This window comes from Trachurus trachurus, assembly GCF_905171665.1.
Source record: "Trachurus trachurus genome assembly, chromosome: 22".
Classification (NCBI taxonomy): domain Eukaryota; kingdom Metazoa; phylum Chordata; class Actinopteri; order Carangiformes; family Carangidae; genus Trachurus; species Trachurus trachurus.
This window is the reverse complement of record NC_139907.1, coordinates 16235925-16256357: the sequence shown is the minus strand read 5'-3', so window position 1 is coordinate 16256357 and position 20433 is coordinate 16235925. Positions and strand designations below refer to the sequence as shown.

At 41.9% G+C, this 20433-nt stretch overlaps 2 protein-coding genes across 9 annotated transcripts in view; both read right to left on the bottom strand.

Annotated features, from left to right (window-relative positions):
- Positions 1–14102, bottom strand: part of evla (Enah/Vasp-like a) — a 36982-nt gene extending 22880 nt beyond the window's left edge. Inside the window, exon 1 of one of the 2 annotated variants that reach the window (XM_083998332.1) lies at positions 13939–14102. In XM_083998332.1, coding sequence (XP_083854458.1) covers positions 13939–13943 — 5 coding nt within the window. In that variant the 5' untranslated portion in view covers positions 13944–14102. Of the gene's footprint in view, positions 1–8714; positions 8957–13938 lie in introns of those variants that run through there. The other variant, XM_083998331.1, reaches the window with a different exon arrangement.
- A 1029-nt stretch (positions 14103–15131) lies between these two features.
- eml1 (EMAP like 1) overlaps positions 15132–20433 on the bottom strand; it is a 42937-nt gene continuing 37635 nt past the window's right edge. For all 7 annotated transcript variants that reach the window (XM_083997984.1, XM_083997986.1, XM_083997987.1 and 4 more), the window contains 9 exons: positions 19880–20005; positions 19483–19614; positions 19180–19247; positions 18962–19050; positions 18523–18620; positions 18066–18153; positions 17594–17689; positions 17366–17496; positions 15132–17265 (listed from right to left, as the gene is read on the bottom strand). In XM_083997984.1, coding sequence (XP_083854110.1) covers positions 17140–17265; positions 17366–17496; positions 17594–17689; positions 18066–18153; positions 18523–18620; positions 18962–19050; positions 19180–19247; positions 19483–19614; positions 19880–20005 — 954 coding nt within the window. In that variant the 3' untranslated portion in view covers positions 15132–17139. The remainder of the gene's footprint in view (positions 17266–17365; positions 17497–17593; positions 17690–18065; positions 18154–18522; positions 18621–18961; positions 19051–19179; positions 19248–19482; positions 19615–19879; positions 20006–20433) is intronic.

Genomic DNA, 20433 nt, shown 5'->3' with positions numbered 1-20433 from the left:
CCAACTTTATGGCTGAGAAACAGTGTGAAGCCTGGTGATTTGTAAGTGAGCGAACGAAGCAGAGTTAGATTATCTGTGAGAATCAGCAAGATATTTGACAGATGCCAGATTTCAGGGACTGTTGAAGTGTTGCCACATGTGATGCTAACCAGACTATACAGAACACAGTAATTAAAACTAAATAAGAAGAGTTATCATTGTTTTCATCTAGTTCCTTTTGTCATCTACATTTTATCATGTGTTAAATTCAATTCTCAACATATTTTCAGTTCTGTTGGATGTTTGTTCCGTCATCTTATCTATTAGAGAATTGTCTTCAGGATGTTCAGGATGCTCAGGAGCAGGGCCGTGCAGAGACCTTTGGAGGGGCAGGTGCTCAAAGTTAAAAAGGAACAAACAAATATAAACACTTATGTAATTATCATATATTTATAAAGGGAGATCTTTGTTTTACCAAAGTAATTATTATTTTATTATTAATATTTTTTTATTATTATAATTCTTGTATTTATAATGACACAAAAAGATGTGAATATGCATGCTCCAGAAATGAAGGAAAAACACACACACACACACACACACACACACACACACACACACACACACACACACACACACACACACACACACACACACACACACACACACACACACACACACACACACACACACACAAAGACATTTTGTGTGCACGTGCCTTCTGACAGGAGGAAGTACTGTAGAAAACCCAGTGAACCCCTGTTGTCTTTTCAAGTGTCATCATCTGGTAAAAATTCAGTTTGAACTGAGCTGTCTGACTGTGATGGTGAACGCACCTTCTGAACACTCGTCATGTTACTGTAGCACTGTCACTGTGAGCGTGTTGCAGAGCTACAGTAGCGGTGCCAAAGTGGCCCAATAGAGCTACATGATAGTCAAAGACCACAAACAAAGACCTTGCAGCGCCACGTGCTCAGTGAAATATACGGTGAGGCTCATAGACTTCCTGTGGTGTTCGGTGTGATGGAGTAGTTAGTCTTGCCAAATGCAATAACATCTGACATTTGGACTTTAAAAACTCAACCCATACGTACCGGTAACCTAGAAGATTATATAAAATAAATGATCTAGTTAGATTACTGTTTTAGTAGTTACATTTTTAGTAATCCACTGATTTGCTTTCTTGTAGATGAGATAATTAATACGATAATTTTTTCTTTGTCTGTTTGATAGAGATGTGGAGCAGCAGGAAAAAGGTAACCAGGCTCAGTCTCAAGTCAACAGGATCGGCATGCCAGCGGGTCTAAAGCTCACTAATTAACACACTGTGTTATCTGTTTAATCTGGACAAAAACCAGGGTAAAAATAACAACACTTCATAGTTTCATGGTGGGGGTGGGGGGCTAATTTGTGGATCCAGACAATTTTCATAGCTGTGGTCATGGCGAGGCCATTAATCACTGAAGGGAGGCACAGAAAGTGTGTATCCAAAATACAGTAAGCCCCTGATGGTTTTTGAATGTGCAGACAATAGAACAGTAACATTTTATTTAACTTCTACTCTATTTCTATTAATAACACTATTGACAATTTTCCATATTTTTGTGTCTTATAAATTTGATTCCTTTGTTCCTGTTCTTACTTTCATCTACTACTTTTTTTAGCTTTGCTGTTTACAGAGCCACTCTCCCAACAACGGGACAGGCCGTGACACAACAAATCACACTTGACAACATGTAAACACCAGTGATCCATCCAAAGCTCCTCCATGTATCAAACCTCATTAAGGGTTCACAGCTACCCCGCATCGCAGCATTATCTATCATTAATTGATATTCAGGATACAGGCTGTCAAACGTTAGACAATAATAAATCAGCACTAAACATGAACAGACTTCAGAGCACTCGCCCTCAAAGGCAAAACCACTTACTGCATGTTAAATACAGTATCAACTCACACTGCAGATTTTCAGCTGCCAATACTCAATAAAAACATGCAGAGTTGCATTTTTTCCTGAAACTGCACCAAAGGCCTGTTTTCCTGTGATATTCAGCCTAACTCTATATTTGTAATCTGTATGCATGAATATGCATGAGACCTTCTATGAAACATATTACCACTGAGCATGGTTTCATCGTAATCATGATTAAGACCTCTTTAATGAGGATTGCATACTTTGAAATCTAAGCTTTAATGGCATAAAATATCTTCATCTTTTCCATTAATGCATCACAGTGTCGCTAACAACAAAACTATTACAGACTGGCTCACGGCATTCCACATTCGCATAATCTACATATACGTGTCAAAGCCTCAGTGTCCCTGATCCATAATGTTGTCCAGATTGTGACCACAGTGTTCAGCTGTCCTCTGCCCCACTGAAACACAAAGTACAGTGCAATAGTACAGAATGGGCTACAATTAAGCCCCATAAGCCCCCAGAGAGAGAGGAAGAGAGAAAGATACATGAGTACTGCGGCCTTAATGGCATTAATGCAAACCACATTAATGTGCTTATGTTCTTAGCTAAATGTCCCGGTTGTTGTGTGCAAAAAGCTCAGTCTGAAGCCATGATGTATCAGTATGCAGCGCTGCTACTTTTAATTCACACACAGCACAATGCAAGTGAATGTGTGACCTATATTCTGCATTTTCTTAACTGTGTCATTTGCATGTGTTGCGGTTCCCTGATTTGTATGAAGGACTGAAGTGTTAATGGCTGTGTGATGTCAGCTCCACAGACACCGCAGTAACACACAGGAATGTGAAAATATTTCATTTCATTCAACAAATCGATGTGAAACATCACAACAGGGTCAGCATGTCCATATTACTTAAATTTCTTCAGATGCTCTATATTATAATTATACTACTATGATTTGTTTCCACGGTAGATCAGTGGTGGGCAATAAAATCCTTTTATATGCAATTTCATATTGTAATGGATTGCAATGTTTGTTTTATATCTAATCATATAAAATACATCTGACCAATGAAGAAAATTCATCATACTGAAAATTATCAATGTTAATGTGCATGTTTCACAGTACAAACAGAAGATTATATGTGTTTCATAATTTCTATCATGATATAATTTACTGTATATTGTTATTATTACCCACTCTTAGTTGGTATATATGGCATCTACTGCATGTCTGTCCAAGGGCCTAAGAATAGTGGGATATACTGTGCACACTCTAAAGCCCTCTATATAAAGATAATTAATAGGTATTCTTTTCAAAATCTAAAAAAAAAAAGATTGCTATTTTTAACTAACTGTAATTGATTGTATCTGACTATGACAGTATCAAGGGTCAGGCAACTCCCTGTGCCCTATATGGTCCAGGTCAGCTTTAAGCAGCAGCTGTACATACTGAACGCATTAAACCTCATTGTTCTTTATTTTTAAATCAACCCCCCCTCTCTTCTCCCTCTCCCTCATAATACACAGTCAACCATGCTGTTTGATCCTACACTTCTCATCTGGGACAGCAGGAGTGACAAAACCTCTCTCCATCTTCGCATCCCTCTATCCTCCATCCTCCGAGCAGGAGATAGAGAGGGAGAAAGAGAAGGGCACTGGCCCAGAAGGTTGCCGTTTTAGCCAGAAGCCATGCTGTCTTCAATACCTATGTGAATTAAACATGTATGGAGGCCTTACAGAGCCCTGCTATTCTGAGGCGCCCTATGTGAGGCTGCTGAGTGTTGAGAATAAAGACGCCGCTCGCTGTAGTGTTCACACAGCTGCCTGCATCTCTTCTGGCAGCATCACTGGCTTTTACTGAAAAGATGCAACCAGGCGGATGAAAGAAAAAACAAAACAAAAAAACAAGAGGTTCATCAAAACAGATCTGAGTTCAAATATCTTCAAGACATTTGTATCAACAAGATACAGACTAAGTGCTGTTCTGTTTGCAGTTTTGTGCCAAAACCAAGTTATTTGCACAATAACTAACCCAAATCCAATCCTCAATTCTGTGTCTAAATGACAGTTTGTTGAGGCCAGATTAAGATTACAGATTAGTATTTTAGCTCTGATTAAAAATACAGCAGGGATAGATTGTTCCGTCTGTGCTGTTTAAATATCACATTCACAACACTTTTTTCGCGCACGACAATCAAACGGTGTTGAACAAAACATTGCAAGTGTGCACAGAATCTGGATCCTCCCCCAAAAAATCACTCTGATTTGAATTTGAAGTTTCATTGCTTATGACTTTCAACTTCTACCACTAATCACTGACGGGTGTAGGAAGTAAAAACACACACACAAATACACACTAACACACACATAAAGTCACTGCCAAACAAAGTGTCGGTACAAACCTGGCAGCGATGTGGCTGTAAAACAATCCTGAGTCACTGACACTCTGAGGGAGGCAGTATCGCAGCACTTGGAGCCGATGTACGTCCATTTTCGATAAACAGAAAAGCAACAGCAGCAGCAGCAGTTTATGACACAAACTCCCTCCTGCGCTGCTCCATCACCTTAAAACAGTAACTCATTAAAAGCAGTATATAATCCTCCTCCTGCTGCTGAGAGCATGAGACATAAACTACAAAGAGCGACTGCTGAACAAAAACTGAAAACATCCGCCTCAGAATAAAACCAGATTAAAAACATCCACCAGCTCTGAATTCTTCCTTGTCCCGCTGCTGCTGCTGCTGCATGCACTGTGACGATCTGTCTGGCAACAAAGAGATGACTGACGGACAGACTGGCAGAGATGAAGTCATTGATCAGCCTGCTGTCTGACCGCACAACAGATGAGCATGTGTGTGTGTGTGTGTGTGTTAGTGAACCTCTGTGCTATTGTCAAACCGTTAACCCAAGGGAGATTACCTCATATCCGTCTCAACCCCCAACCCACACACACACACACACACATTACAGTTAAGTGAGTGTATTTAAGTGTATGTCTGGGGTGGGGTATTTGGGTTGCTGCTGTTAACCCCCCCCCCCACCCCACCCCACCCTACCCCTCCTGACTCCGGCCTGCTGTTGCCATGGTTGCCCAGTATTAGGCGGAGGCTGAATGAGCAGCCAGCCGTCCATACTGTGGTCAGCACCTATTGACTGGGATGCCCTCGGCCTCAGAGGGCCGATGCAGCGGTGGAGTGTACAACAACAACAACAACGTGGACCCACACGTTAAAGTGGACGAGGTGTTCGTGCTAAGCGTCCATTAACATCCACTGTGTAATTGACTCACTCTGACTCCATCGTTCAATCAGAGCTTAATGAACTGGTCGTCAGCCTGATCGTTGGCTGATGCATTTAAACTAAAGCTGCACTGATGACAGCAGCTGATGTTAGCTGACAGCAAATACACTGCAGCTGAAACTGCAACAATATGTTTGTTTTACTTATTTATTTTCCCCCTTTTTGTTCTTGGGGGATGTTCTTTTTCTAGTTTTCTCTTCTAATGCACCATATAAAAAGGGTGGGAATAACTTTGTATCTTGTATTTGAAGCATTTCCATGTTTATCCATATTCTGTGTTGTAAACTGTTTTCTTGTCTGTATACAACATCTATTGCACGTCTGCCCGTCCTGGGTGAGGGATCCCTCCTGAGGTTTCTCCAATTTTTCCCTGTTAAAAGGGTTTTCTATTCTATGGAGTTTTTCCTCAGTCGATGTGAGGGTCTAAGGGCAGAGGATGTTGTTATGATGCGGTGTAAAGCCCTTGGAGACAAACTGTAAAAATGGGCTATGCAAATAAAATTGCCTTGCCTATTTGATATTTGTGAAATGCTGGTCTCCAATAAAAAAACATATTTTAGAGACAGTGTTTCCCATAGTGACAAGCACATATGGTTTATAAGTACTGCATAGTTTGAATCTTAGTCACAAGGGATTTGCTTAGGGATCTGTATCTTTGTTATTTATGATAAAAATATGTTAATTGGTCGTTATATTGCATTATTGGATTTTTTACATTCCCAGATATCAGCCTTGGTCATCAATCATATAATGTACTGAACACACACATCAGATTTTCTCTCTGTCTCACACACACACACACAAAATCTTAGGACTGACAGCGCTCCAGTGTGCGTGTGACAGCATATTAGTCTTTGAACTTTCACCCCTCTGGTTCACTGGCCTCCGCTCTATTAGCCGACCTCATATGCCGCTCTGACAACAAACTACACAAACGACACAGAGTCACACCGCCGGGGGGGACGTGACTGGGCGCTGGGCATCTGAAAAGGCCACTTGTGATTGGTTAAACAAGGGTCTCAGGCAGAAGTGGATTGGTGAGGCCTGAGCGCCAGTCTACGGTGATTTCTTTTTTTCTCTCCGGCGCCCTCGGTGACGCCTGTGCCAAGCAGAATTACCGTTGGCTCATGTGTGGCTCAGAGTGTCCAGCTGGACTGCAGGACACTTCTGTGACAGGGAAAATGTTAACTACCTCGATCTGTGACAGGCGAGGCTGTGTCATGCCCCGAGGAAGGAACACCGTCTGCGCTCTTACACTTATGTAATGACTACAGGCAACAGTGAACTGCCCCGGGGCAACTGATCACATCCAGCTTCCAACATGTGGTGGTAAAATGTGGATGTGACTCCTCTGTTTTTCTCCATGACCCAAGGCAGCAAGTGATGCTTGTAAGAGATATGGCTACGAATATATTTAATAGTATATAATTTAATATGCTTCATTCATTCATTCATTAAATGTTTTCCCTGATGGCAGCTACAATCATGAGTACTATGATGATGGATGGATATAGATCCTAGAAACAAAATAAATACCAAAGGAAATGAAGGTTTGATTTTTTTGTTCTCAAAGCGTTCCTGAGGAAAATGCCACAGTCTGTGAAAATACACACCGATCCCAGTGAAAGCTAATAAAATGGTCGGGGTGTTTTTTCTGGCTCTAAGGGTGTTTTGTGTCAGCTGTTGGGAAACCAAACACAAACACATGCACACAGACACACACAGAGAGACACACAGCTACACAGCTACACAACCACAACAGTGCTGCATATCTGAAATTCTTCTCGGTAGCTTTTGCAGAAAACTTTCCCCCGAAAACCAAATAAAAAAGAATCACAGTAACACAGTCAGGCTTCAAGACTGAGACGTGGTACCTTTTGTTTTCTCAGATATACTGATACTTCCTTGTGTCAAATTGATTGATTTGACAGAAAAGATTGTGTGATTTCAATATTTCAGTCCCTCAGTTGCCACAAACCTTCCTGCTCTTCAGTGTGTTGGCTGTGAATGATCCAAAAATAAATAAATAAATACACTTATAAAATAAAATACAAATGAATGTCACAAGGTTCAGTCTCTGTTGCTATCCTGAAATATTTCATAATCAATATTTCACGTCTCATCGAGCCTCATACTGGTTCTGTATTGATCTTTAATACAGCGCTATTGAACAACACTTTGATGGATGATCATCATGAACATCTTTGTCTTAATACAAGGAGATTATCACTTATTTATTTGTGGCATATCTACAGCAAGCAGCGTACTGACCCCCATAATGACATCACTTATTCATTACATGCCTCATGCCAGTTAGCCCTCAGGCTAATTGTCACATATACAGTCGTACAATATGGATAGCAACCCCCCACTTCTCCGCCACCCCTCCCCCCACCTCTCCTCCCGTCCTCTCCCGTCACTAATCCTGATCCTTAAAGGGAAACACTGCTTCCGTTTGGAGAAGACACCTCCTCGAACAGAGGCAGATAAACCGGAGACTCGAGCCGACGGACTTGAACATTAGCCCGTTCATACATCTGATATCTTTCTGTGATTTCCCAGTCAGTGCAGACTAATACAAACCTGTAGCTTTAAGACGAGCGCTGCCTCATAAATAATGAAGATACTGTGAGCGAGAGGCAGAGAGGTTTTCCCACTGATGTACTGTACTTTACAGTAGATTACTGGAGTGCATGCGGTCAAGCATAAACCTCTGATGTTATCTCCTCTGCCCCACATCTGTATTTGAGCTTCGACAAATCACCGTACCCCACTGTAATCTACCAGGGCCATAATATACAGAGAACCCTCTATCCTTGTATCATCTGGCTTTTGATAGTCCCACTCATTCAGCCATTCAGAGATTAACGCTGCCTATCCCTTTCTTCCTGTCCCTCACACACACACACACACTTATACTTATACTTATACTCTCTCTCTCACACACACACACGCAACGAGTCAGATGGGATCAATCCTGTGAACGAGCAGGAGCAGCTGAGCAGACACTCTGACAGACACTGAGAAACTCATTCCTTCTTCCCAGGAAAAAAAATTGAACCAATGACAGATTGCTAAAGGGTAACCAATCAGGCAAACAGCTGGCTGCAGAGAAAACACAGACAGACGAGTGGAAAGACGGAGACAGACAAGAGAAAGTCAGCAACTCCTAGAGGAGACTTTCCCTCTCCTGTTTTTCCTCACTTTCTCTCCAGCTCGAGCCAGTTGCATTATTCAGCAGCATGTAGAGCTGGAACAATATGGCTGAAAGAGAAACAGCCTTTTCTTGCAGATAAACAGTCCCACAAACATTGTTTGAAGAACCACATGGATTCTGTGGTCTGAAAGCTGAGCCAGGCTTTAAACAGAAACACTAGAGACACGGAGAGAAGGAGCAACATCACTGCCACACACTCTAAAGCCAGTTTTACTCACTTAAATCCGAAGCACAAAAACTTAGAGAGAGAGAAGGAAAGAGGTGGTGATGAGGAGTCGCATTTTCTGCCTTACCCGAAATCGTCCAGGGAATACATGTCGCTGGAGAAGACAGCACGGTCCTCAAGCGAGGGATGAAAGCAGGTATAAAGGGGAGAGATTATGGAGGAGAGGGGGAAGTGTCGGCCTGAGAGGAGAGTGCGGTGCACATGCTGGACAACGCTGAAGCAGACACAACCTTTCTCTCTTCCTCGGTTACATCCTGTTTGAAAGAGCCGCTACGCCAACTGAGCAGACATACAGCGAAGGCTGAGAGAGAGTAGGAGGGGAAGGAGTGAGCCAGAGGGATGAGGAGTGTTGCAAAAGAGTAAGGGAATGTGAGAGAGGGAGAGAGAGAGCGAGAGAGAGAACATGTGACCAGTGCAGACCAGTCACCTCTCTCTGCTTCAAGGATTTCAGTGCCGTCTTTCAACCTCCTAGGAATCATTTCCACTGGATGGAAATTACATGTTAGACTTTATGGGAAACAGTGAGTGTTTGTACACCCGCCCTTCTTCAGCATATACAATCCCCAAAAGCTTTAAATACATTTTACAGTAACTAAATCTAACTAAAAGCATGTCTGCCACAACCTTTAATCACCAATTAACTAAGTGGGGTGAGGAAAAAACAGAAAGACAACGGTTCATTCATTTAGAAACATACACAACATTGCAGTTTTAAAATCAGACACACTGTGGGAACCGATGTAATGATTAATTTTATATTCCAGCCACAAAGGTTTCATTCATTGGGTGCAGCGTTTGTGGTTTTCCTTGTGGCTTGATCAGAATTTGCCACCCGGATGGTCCATCTGGCTGAAGCAAACTTAGACTATTAAGCTCCTTTGCCACGGCGAGCTGAAGTGTGGGAAACAAACAAAGAGCGATCTAGTCCACGAAAAGATTAGGAGGCTTTGTGGGTTTTGAAAACAGTAGAAACATATGACAGATCCCAGGTCTGAGGGTTTGTATGAAAGAGGCTGCAAGAATATGGCGGCTTATAAAGCTGCAGAGGCTCAGGTACAGTATGTGTTTGTGAAGGGTTAGACATAAAACTAGCGACACTGACAGATCATATAGAATGAAGTGAAAATGGGATTAAGCTGTCAGAGGTTGTTCTCAAAGGCCTGTAGAGTGAAAACTGACAGTATTGAACCCTGAGCTGAAAACTTTTTTTTTTTTTTTTTTTTTTTTTTTTTACAATGATCTGATAAAACCAGTCTGACTTGCATCAAGCCAAAAAGAGCAAGATGCAGATTCATCATCAAACCTCAATGGTAGAAAGACAAAGTATGACGCATGTGATCTGCCAGAAAGTGACCTGATTACGGTATGAAGTGTCTGCATCGGTGGGGAACCCTCAGGCCCTCTAGGCCTTCACAGAAGCCCTGACAAATCAGCACTTTAAATGTTATATCTAATCTTCTCTATCTAATAATTCCTCTCTAATTCCAGTTTTATAATTATTCTCTTTGAATTCTAATTTTATCCTCACTGAGTTCATTTACTTTATCAGAATTGCTTCAGAAATTAAAGAGTTAGTGTCCTAAAACCATGGAAATAGAGTTATCTGATCAGATTGGTCCTCTCTCTTTTTTTGTTCTACCAGAGAAGAGGTTAGCTGGTTCTTTCATCCTGGACAGAAAGCCTGAATCCCCCGTGTCCACATGTGTTTGTTAAGAAAGTAAAAGGTGGATAACAGTACACATAATCACATTTTGATTAAGAGCAAAACTGATTCCCCAAGAACCTCCCTTCCTTTGGCTCAATGCCAAAGCTGTGATGTTTAACCCTTTTCTGTCCAGGAGTTTAAGCTCTCAGATCAATGACTTCAGTCATTCAGTACTGATAGCACTGTGACAGTCTGTAATTGACTTATCATGACAATATTCATAACTTGGAAATGCTTTAACGCTTTTGATTCTTAACAAAACGAATGTCAATAATAGAGGAAAAGACGGACAATCCGAATTCAGGACCACTACAAAAACCGGAAGGCTCCACAAATTCACCGTCCTGCAATATCTTACCTTTGCACTCATTTCTGTACAGTGAACTCAACACTGTGTGTATATATATATATATATATATATATATATATATATTTATATATCTTTGTGTGTTGCTATGCTGCTTTGTTTCAAGCTTTGCTGCACTACTGACTGGTCAAATGTTGGTGTTTCTGTAAAATGTTAAATCTCTTGTGGGAGATGCTTTGGTGGCTGATCGTGTGTTTTTAAAACCACAGCTCACTGTCAGGGGGAGGTGTTTACAATGTTTATGCTCTGAAAGACATCACAACAGGACAAAAGGGTGAAGACTTGTTTACGACACTGCAGATCGGAGCCGGAGCTGATAAATACCTGCAGAGACATTTGGGAGTGAATGTAATATACTTTCACACTGCCAATGAAAGCCAGATGTCAGCAGGTGTTAACAGCTTTTTGACCAGTGTAAAAAGGGGCATGATTTTAAGGGTAAAAAATAGCAAAAACAGTAAATCTACGCGCCAAAACAGATGTGAGTGTCACAGTTTTTTCACATGTAAAAAAAATATAAATGCGTATTAGAGAAACTTTAAAAAAATTACATTTTATTTTACATAGGATAAATGTGTTCCTACTTTATCATCCTGGTAATCTCCATGTGACGTTTCAAATGTATCTCAGGGCCATGCAGTTAGGAAACACTGATCTAGAAATATGAACCATTCTTTAGCCTATTATTACAAAGCAATCACATGACTTACTGTACTACAACAATCGGTTACTGCTGACACCTACAGGAGGCAGGAATGTGTCAAAACTTGTCATATTTAATTTTGAACAAACTAAGCCCTTGATGAAACACTGTATGCATGTTAATAAGAAGCATTTTCCAAACAAATGATCATTTCTATTTTTCATACATAACAGAAAGGTTCTTTCCTGCAGAGTATTTGTGTTTATGGAAAACCCAATGATATTTGACCAGTGTAGTCAGTTTTATATTTAGTGTGTGTTTAAGTGTTGAGTGCCAAACATTTTACTACTGAGAAATGTTGCTAATTTTGATCCAATCTAAAAAGAGTAATCTATATATAATTAAGAGACTGTGTAACATACTTCATACCTTTCCGATCAGATGGTTCCTTATTTAAAGGTTGTTGCATGGCTGTTTGTGTTTAGACAATATTTAAGATTTGATAGAACTAAAACCTTTAGTTAAATTAAAATTATGGTATTTGTATCAATCATCCAAATAGATGGAGAGCAACCTGTAGTTAAATGTCTCCCTGGAGTCCAGACTAACTATTATTGTTTCCGTGTCAATAAAAGCCAGGAGGATTTCAGTGCTGGAGTTGTGGTGACGCGGGGCTCACGTGGAGCTGCTCTCTGTTCAGCAGCAGCAGCAGCCTGCAGTAAGATGCATAACTCAGCGTTTTACCTTCCACTGACTGCACTCGCTCATTCTACCTTTCATACCATGAGTCACCACAACAAGCGCTGCAGGAATCCTCTTGTATTTGCATTAATAGTAGAGGACAGACGCCTCGCTTTTTGCCCTCTTTCAAACCAATTTACCTCTCTCATCTGCACACACACACACACTTCCAACCTTGACCAGTATCCAGCCAACCAAATGACAGCAACCAGTCTGACGGCACAGAGGAGCCATCACATAATAAAACCAGTAACATTACCAGACTTAAAATAACACACTAGTCACATGCGTACCCACAAACACACACGCACATCTACACACATACATAAATGCATGTGCTCCCTTACATAAACGCTGCAATGGGAGCAGTGATGCTGAACAAACCACCTCATTGAATTATCTGTCTTTTTCTTTACTGTGCAACAGAAAAGCGAGGTCACCTTGTTGTTGCTTTGTGGAGATTTAAGACTTCCCTTCTGGGCTTGAGTCAAAGACCAGATCTGCCTCTGGCAAAAACATACACACAGGACGGGACACAAGTAGCAGAGCTTTACAGAAAAAAGGAAACGGCACGTTCATCCAACTGGACTGGAAGATATGAATCTTACATGTTGACTGTCTGAGAGCAAGAATAAGTTCTGCCGCTGGCTTTGAGTTGAGCGAGGCTACAGGAAAGGAGTGAATTATCTGGATCGCGACATGTGATGAAAAAACAGCAGCACTTCTCACAAGATATCCAGATGTGAGAGCACCTATGTTTTTTTTTGTTTTTAAATCACTTCTTTCTCCTCCTCTCTGAAGGGCTACACACAGCCAGACAGCCTCGTCACAGACACGCACACACTTGCAGTCAAACACCGGTAGCTACAGCAAAAGCAGGGAGAGTGCTCGGTATCTCGGTGGAGCTGTCAGAGTAAATCTGAAGCCATAAAACAGAATGGTGCAGGCTGCAGCTATGGAGACACGGAGGAGTCAAACTACAGGCAGCAGGGGGAAATATAAAAAGGACTGTTTCATAAATAGAGCAGAATAGAGAGGCTCTGACTGCTGCTGCCGGGCCTCAGTGCATTCTGCATTCCAGCATGAGCAAGGAGAGGGGCGTTATAACACCACCCATGAGCTCGGCTATATTGAATAAATTCATCATAACACATTTTCTATAGGCTGATTGTGCATGTGTGGATCCGTCATGGACTATAGGCTTATGTAGGTGTATGAGGAGGGGGGTGGGGGTCTGATAACCTGCCTGGCAACCACCAGAATAAACACCCTCCTCTTCCCTGCGATGGGTATAAGCGCCGTCACTTATCCTATTCCCCCCCTCCACCCCCCATATCCATCCCCTCCTCCTGCAGCCACTCGCACTGCCCGGTGCATCGGTCATGTTAAACAGTAAGCAACATTTTTATTGTACCGGTTGCACCTTACGTAGAGAAATACAAGACTGATGCTGTCGTTACCATGACAACATTGGTCCGGGATCAAAACCCTGCATCGAAAACCCTACAATGTGCGGGCGGGTCCGGCCGGCGGTGACAATAGAGGTGGAAACAGCAGAAGTAACATGAAAGCTTTTGTATTTGATGAGTGTGGAGCTGTGTGAAGCCGAGGCCCGCTGGGTGGGCCCCGGGATGCTCCACATACACCGCTGTCCCCACACGGAGGGGAAACTAGACATATGGTGTCAAAGACGGTGCAATTCTTCATTATATCGCATATGCTGTTGATAAAAACGATGGTAAATGGAGGCGCAGGCTGGAGGCAGAGGGCTGAGTGTCGGTGCGCATCTGTCATGACGCGTCAAACCGAGCGCGTGGTTTTTAGCCGCCGCTTACCTCATTTTCTCGTCTCTTTATTCAACCGGAGCTGATGGCAGCGATGAGGCTGATGAAATGGACCACACCGGTCCGCCTTTTGTGTCTCTGTGTGGACAGTAGCTATCCGGGGGTGGGGAGGCTTCGCGATCAGCCCCACCAGCCCTCCTCCACCTCGCGCGTCTCCTTGTGTGCGTCTGTGGGAAATATTATCACAAGGCTGTCGATGATGAGTCGTGTTGCAGGAACGCTAAGCGAAAACCCGAGCGTTTTCTCCCATCGGCTTTGTGCTCCGTTGTCCCTGCTGCTCTCCACGCGCGCCGCCGCGGCTCCTTAAGTCCATGTTCAGTCGGGCTTCGCGCTCGGTAGAAGACGGTGAACGGTGGTCGTCAGCCGCCGCCTCCCTCATGCCATATTTTCTTCCCATTCGGAGTGTTTTGGTGAGGTGGAGAGATTTGGGGGGGAAATGCTAATACGGCGTGCGAAGGAAGAGGAGGAGGAGGAGGGGGAGTAGACCGGCTCAATGCTGCCCACCTGCGGGGAAGACGCACACATGCAGCTCGCTGACGCCCCCCAACCCCACCTCTATAAGTTGCAAAGCATATCCTATATACAGCTCTGGAAAAAAAATAAAGAGACCACTTTCACAAAATGTTTCTTAAAAGCATCTCTACATGTATGACAGTCATTCTTTTCTTTTCCTGAGTTAAAATATTCTTGCTGTGTTCTTTAGGAATAAATATGAACATGTTTTCTTTGCATTATTATTATTCAAGGTCTAAAAAGACTTGATATTTTTGTTATTTAGACTAGTTTAGTCATTAGCCAATAAAAGCTCTAAATGACAATTTTTTTTTTTCAATTTTGGGAGAAATGTTGTTGGTAGTTGATAGAATAAAACAAAATTAATTTAATGTAATTTTACTCAAACACATACATACCTCTAAATAGTAAAACCAGAGAAACTGACTCTTAATTTTTTCCAGAGCTGTATATACTCCTATGTAATATTTTATACAGTGTGCTCTTCTGAAAAATGTATTTTAGCACCATATAATGTCATTTTATCAAGGAAAAACATCTTTCAACTACATTAAAGTGCACTATATTTACTCATAACACTTTGATGACAGACAACATATGCAAATGTGAAAAAAACAAAAATCTGAAATTGGGAAACATAAGACACAGCATCATAGGAATTTCATGTTGCATTTACTTTCAGACAAATGTTAAGTGTCCAATGGAAGGCTGCTCTGTTTCTGCAGCCCCAAAGTGTTTAGTGGTAAGACAAATCATGTTACATTCACTCTGTGGAGTGGTGACTTTCTATCACTGCTGTTTGATGTCAGTGGTTTTCCTGATAAATACAACTCCAACAATCAGTCAACCCACCTGGAATTCAAAAACAACACCGACGTGCCTCATATCAGCGGCAGCGGTGGTCACACTAAAGTCCCCTTTAGTCCCTTAACCCTGTGATAAATGATCACGTTATTGTAGTTATTCATGCATGTGAGTAGTCCGGGTTTGTCGTTAACCATACGATGTGACACAGTGAGACAGGCTATGAACCACACTATAGACAATCTGACGGGATGGTACACAGCTTGGAAAGTTGAGAAAGCAGACATCAGTTTATGGGAAACTCCAGGAAGTGTGAAGTGGTGATTTGTTTGATCCACCTGCTGTGTGTTCATCAGGCTGAAGCAGTGCAAAATAGAAAAAAAAACAATAAAACACCTCAAGAGGGTTCAGTTCAGTTAAATATCTTGCCAGTGACCGATGGTGCACACCTGAGGAGGAGCACATCAGACTTCAACAGTTACAGTGTAATGGTCTCATCTTTCTCCTTCATAAACTGATCTGGGTGCAACAAAGTGTGAGGAGATAACAGGTTTGAAAAGGCTTCACATCATCGGAAAAAAAAAAAAACCCAGTACCAGTACATGCTTGATTCTGATTCTCCTTCTCCTTACACTTCGCAGCAAAGGAAACGTTCAACAAGTCATTCAGAAGAAATAACAAAAAAAACAACGACCGTAAACAGTATCAAATACCATATGTTCACCCATGTTTTTCTCATATCTGTTGAGCCTCTCTGTATATTTACACATCTGGGACAAACTGGGGTTTTATCATGGGCAACAACTCGAACTGATGTTGGCAGAGGAGGATTTGAATCATGGTCAATAAATAATAGGAAAAGCATATTTCTTTAAGACCTGGAAGCACAAATATTTAGAAAAGTTCCAATAATTTTGCTGAAAATGGTTAAAATCCTACTTTTTAACCCAGATAATGCAACTTTTCATCACCCTGAATAACACAATGATGAATGACATCACATCTGACTGAAATAAAACCATGTTCAACTATATTATTCTCCTTGCACCAAATTCAGCATCAGCCCTGACTGTTTATGTAGCTTTAATAATTAATTAGTTGATGCAAATAAATCAGTAATGTCTGATTCAAATACCTGGCTGTCTGAATATTTTAGTGAAATGTTTTTAGGGTGGCCAGAGACTAGCTCTGATATGTCAATGTTAATAAGAGGGGAGGGGTCCTGCTTCACTAGGGCTTTCCTGAGTTGTTAAATACAAAATAAAAGAAAGTTTAAAATCTCTATCTTCTTTCTTTCCATACACAGTTTTTTGTCCCAGGGCTCTTGGATCTCCAGCTTAGTGATATCTAGTCTGGAACAGGCAGCAAAAACAAACCTATTCAGTCCGTTATCTGTGGCAGGAGCGTGCGCGATACAAGAGCAGTGAAAGCCAAACTGTACAAATGCAGTCAGAAAGTCAGAGCCTTTGGTTCTGTTTCATGGATTTGATCCGTTTGTTTCATATCGTGTCATTGGTGACTAGGCTACAGTGCGAGAGAGAGAGAGAGAGAGAGAGAGATTTTTTTTTTGTTTGACATGTAGTGTGAATAAAGAAAATGGGAGAAATATTCTGGATTTTTTGTATTTCAAGCAACCGCACATAACACCTCTACCAGTTCATCTCATTTGGGATGTGAGAGCAGATCAGGAAGGAAACCTCAGGACGCAAGTTCTTCTGCTGTCACCTCACTTTCAGTTCAGTCAGATCCACCTCTTTTTTAGCATCTGAGTTAATTTAAGTTTGGTTCGGTTCAGTTTAGTGCAGTTCAGTTCGGTTCAGCTGGGCTTCAGGTGCCCAGCAGCAGTTTCATCGACAGTGTCTGTTTCTGTTCTACTCAGACTATTCTCCACTGCATCACGCTCATGTCCTTCCCTCCAGTCGACACCAGGTAGCTGTCGTCATGCAGGAAGGTTACGTTGGTCACGTGACTGCTGTGGCCACTGTAAACATGGCTTGGAGCCTGCAAACAACGAAACGAAAATGTTTTAAGAACTTGTGTTTCCTTCTCAGTATTACTGAGATGTTTATTATGCATCACATCATACTACAGCATATCTTACCCTGAACTGTGAACAGGGGTAAGAGAAGAGATGGACCTTCCCAAAGTCGTCTCCTGTAACCAGGAGGCTCTTGTCACTGGACCTACAGACGGCGTTGATGTCGGTGCCGTCTGAGCCGTCGGGCCACAGGCCTGAGGAGGAGGAAGCAGCAGAGTGTCCTGTTTAGTGCTGTTGTTGACTCAACATTAAAACACGCAGAGGAGCAGAAGGGAGGGAGCTGAGTCTTACCAAAGACATGGAAGCCCAGAGCGCAGGTGTAAGTGGCCCACTCAATATCCCTGGTGGTCTCCACACTGACCACCTGCTTGCACACTGATGGGATCCCTGGGGAACACACACACAAACCAATCGGCATCAAGGGCACAAGTGCTTTTAAATTTAACACCTCTGTGCACTATGCTTAAAATCATGCATGAGTCATTTTGACATGATTTTGATAATTTGATACTAATCTAGTAATTGCCAACACTTGCTTCACAAGAAATTTTAAAGTTTTAAAAGTGTTAAAACTTGTTTATCTTTATGAAAAGTGTCTTTTATTATACAGAACATACTAAGCCAAAAATAGAAAACATATGCAGAAAACTTTTGTATTGCTGCTCTCTAATGCATGTTGCAGCATTTTCCAGCATTATTCTATCGGACACAGATCACACAAACATCGACCTGTGTGTGAGAGGATGGTGGGGATCACACTTACAGTACAGTATCTCATAGTCTCCTGAATTTGACACCAGATACTGGGAGTCCACTGACCAGTCCAAATGGGTGATGAAACTAGAGTGACCCTGAGATAAGACACAACAGGACCAAGTTAGACAATCTACAATTCATAGCAACACAACTAACTCGGCGACATTGCTGCAGTGGAATAAATGTGGTATTTCAAGCACCATAGATAATCCTAGAAATGCTGATCCAAGTCGATACAGCAGCCCTTAATCATTGTGTTTACATAGACACAGCACCACATGACTCAGCTCGCTGTCATTTATCATTTTAAAACTTCTCCATCAACACATGGTGAGGACAAAGTGTACAGAGCTGAGGCCCCGATATAGAGGCGAGGAGGGAACTAAATATAAAGTTGGATGTGGGGAGGAACTAAAAATAAAGAAGCCATGGAAGTAGGGGGGAGTATAAATACAGGTGCTCACCGAGCACTTCCCCACTCGACTGTACTTCCTCCCATTTTCCGCCACAGCGTAGATATAGATGTAGTTGTCATGGGAACCGATGGCCAGGAAGTTACCATCTAAACAAAACGAAAGAGGACAGGAGGATCATTGGTATCAAAAGACAAATGTTTACATCATGTATAACTGTATGAACTCCATAATCAGTGTTGATGGGTTTGCACATATTTCTTCACACTCAGGAGAAAGGGCCACAGTGTGATGTCATCTTAGTAGGACGTTAAATGCTTTGTATGAAATGTTCAATCATTTGATATTGGGGTTCATGTTCAGGTTAAAGCCACATTGTTACACTTTTAGGAACATTATTCTCTGAAATTTAAATTGTTATTTGATTTGACTGTGTGACCAGCACTCTGCATGCTCAGGGGAAGCGTACTGTCAGCAGTTATCAACATACCTGGCCCGTAGCGCATAACAGACAGCTGTTCATTCCCATCTGTGTGCACCGTGACTAAATCTTTCGAGTCCGTGTCCAGCACCAGCCACCTGCAGGATTAGTGACAGACTGTTGCTGAACAAGCTGCTCATCATTCAAATCTGTTTTCTTGTAACTTTCCTTTGACTGTAACTCTTTAGAGATTGAGCAGCCAATAAAATAAATGAGGTCTACCCTACCTGCCAATTTGGGTTCCTATGGCAACCACAGCTCCGGATGGGTGGAAGCCTGCTGATTGGACAGTATCCTGTCAGAAACAAAAAGCAAAGTGGATGATGTTTAAAGACAGGAGAAGTCATGTTGATGGTGCTTTGGCTGCAAAACTTAACACATTTTTATTCCACATGTAAAATCTGTGAAGCTTCTCAAGGTCTTTAGAAGTGACTAAGTAGTTCTTGATCCACTTGCAGTAGCATTTTATTTGTTGGGCACTGTGTATTTCCCATGACCGACCCCTGGGGGGCAGTGTTGACTAATCTTACCTCCATGCTCTTGTTCCAGATGAGCTGATGGGTGCTGGAGTCCCACAGGCTGACCTGCCTGTCATACCCACAGGTGAGGAACTGAGGCTTCCAGGGATGAACAGCCAGACCCCACAACTCATCTAGGTGACCCTGGTGAGGAGAGAGGAAGGTCTCTTTAAGATTTCTTCTTTAAGTTTTATTAATTCTTCATATGCTTCAACATCAGAGACTTCAAAACATAAGTAATTAAGCCTGAACACACATAGCATAAGTGTAACAATTAGTGGTTTAACGGATCTGTCAGGAAACTAATTAGTAATTATTATAACTGATAATCAAATTGCTGCTTTTCCCTGTGATTTCTTTGTAGTTGTGGACTGTTTGTCAGGAAATAAAACATTTGACAGTGGGCCACCTGTGTAATAGGCATGAATTCTCCATCCAAGCTGCCTTGCAAAACAAAGTTCTTGGTGGTCCCGATCAGCACGCTCTCCCCTCTGCCCTCCGCTATGGTCCTGATGGGACCAAACAACTCAGGCACCTGTGGAAAAAAGAATATCATAATAATAACCATCTATTCACCTGGACATCTGCCATAAAAAATATTTAACTGCACAATGAGGTCCCCTCAGAGCAAATAAGACATGAGTGATCCATAATTCTCATCACTATAAATGCCTATGAATCTCACTGAGAGTGCAAAACCATTTCATCTTCTGAAATATGTATGATGTGGTGAAGTGTGCAGATTGCAGAGTGTGCTGCCTCAGGCAGGGGGCAAAAATAAGAGACCAAGATCTACTTCAAAAGGAGACAGATATGCAGTTAATAACTTAATAATCCATAATAACAGAATGAGGTTAGAGCTGATCAGATCATTAGAGCTTCACAGCTGAGCAGAAGAAAAATCACCTTCAAACTAAAGTAAACTAAACTTAATTTGTGTTTTCAACTTTTAATTCTTTTGGT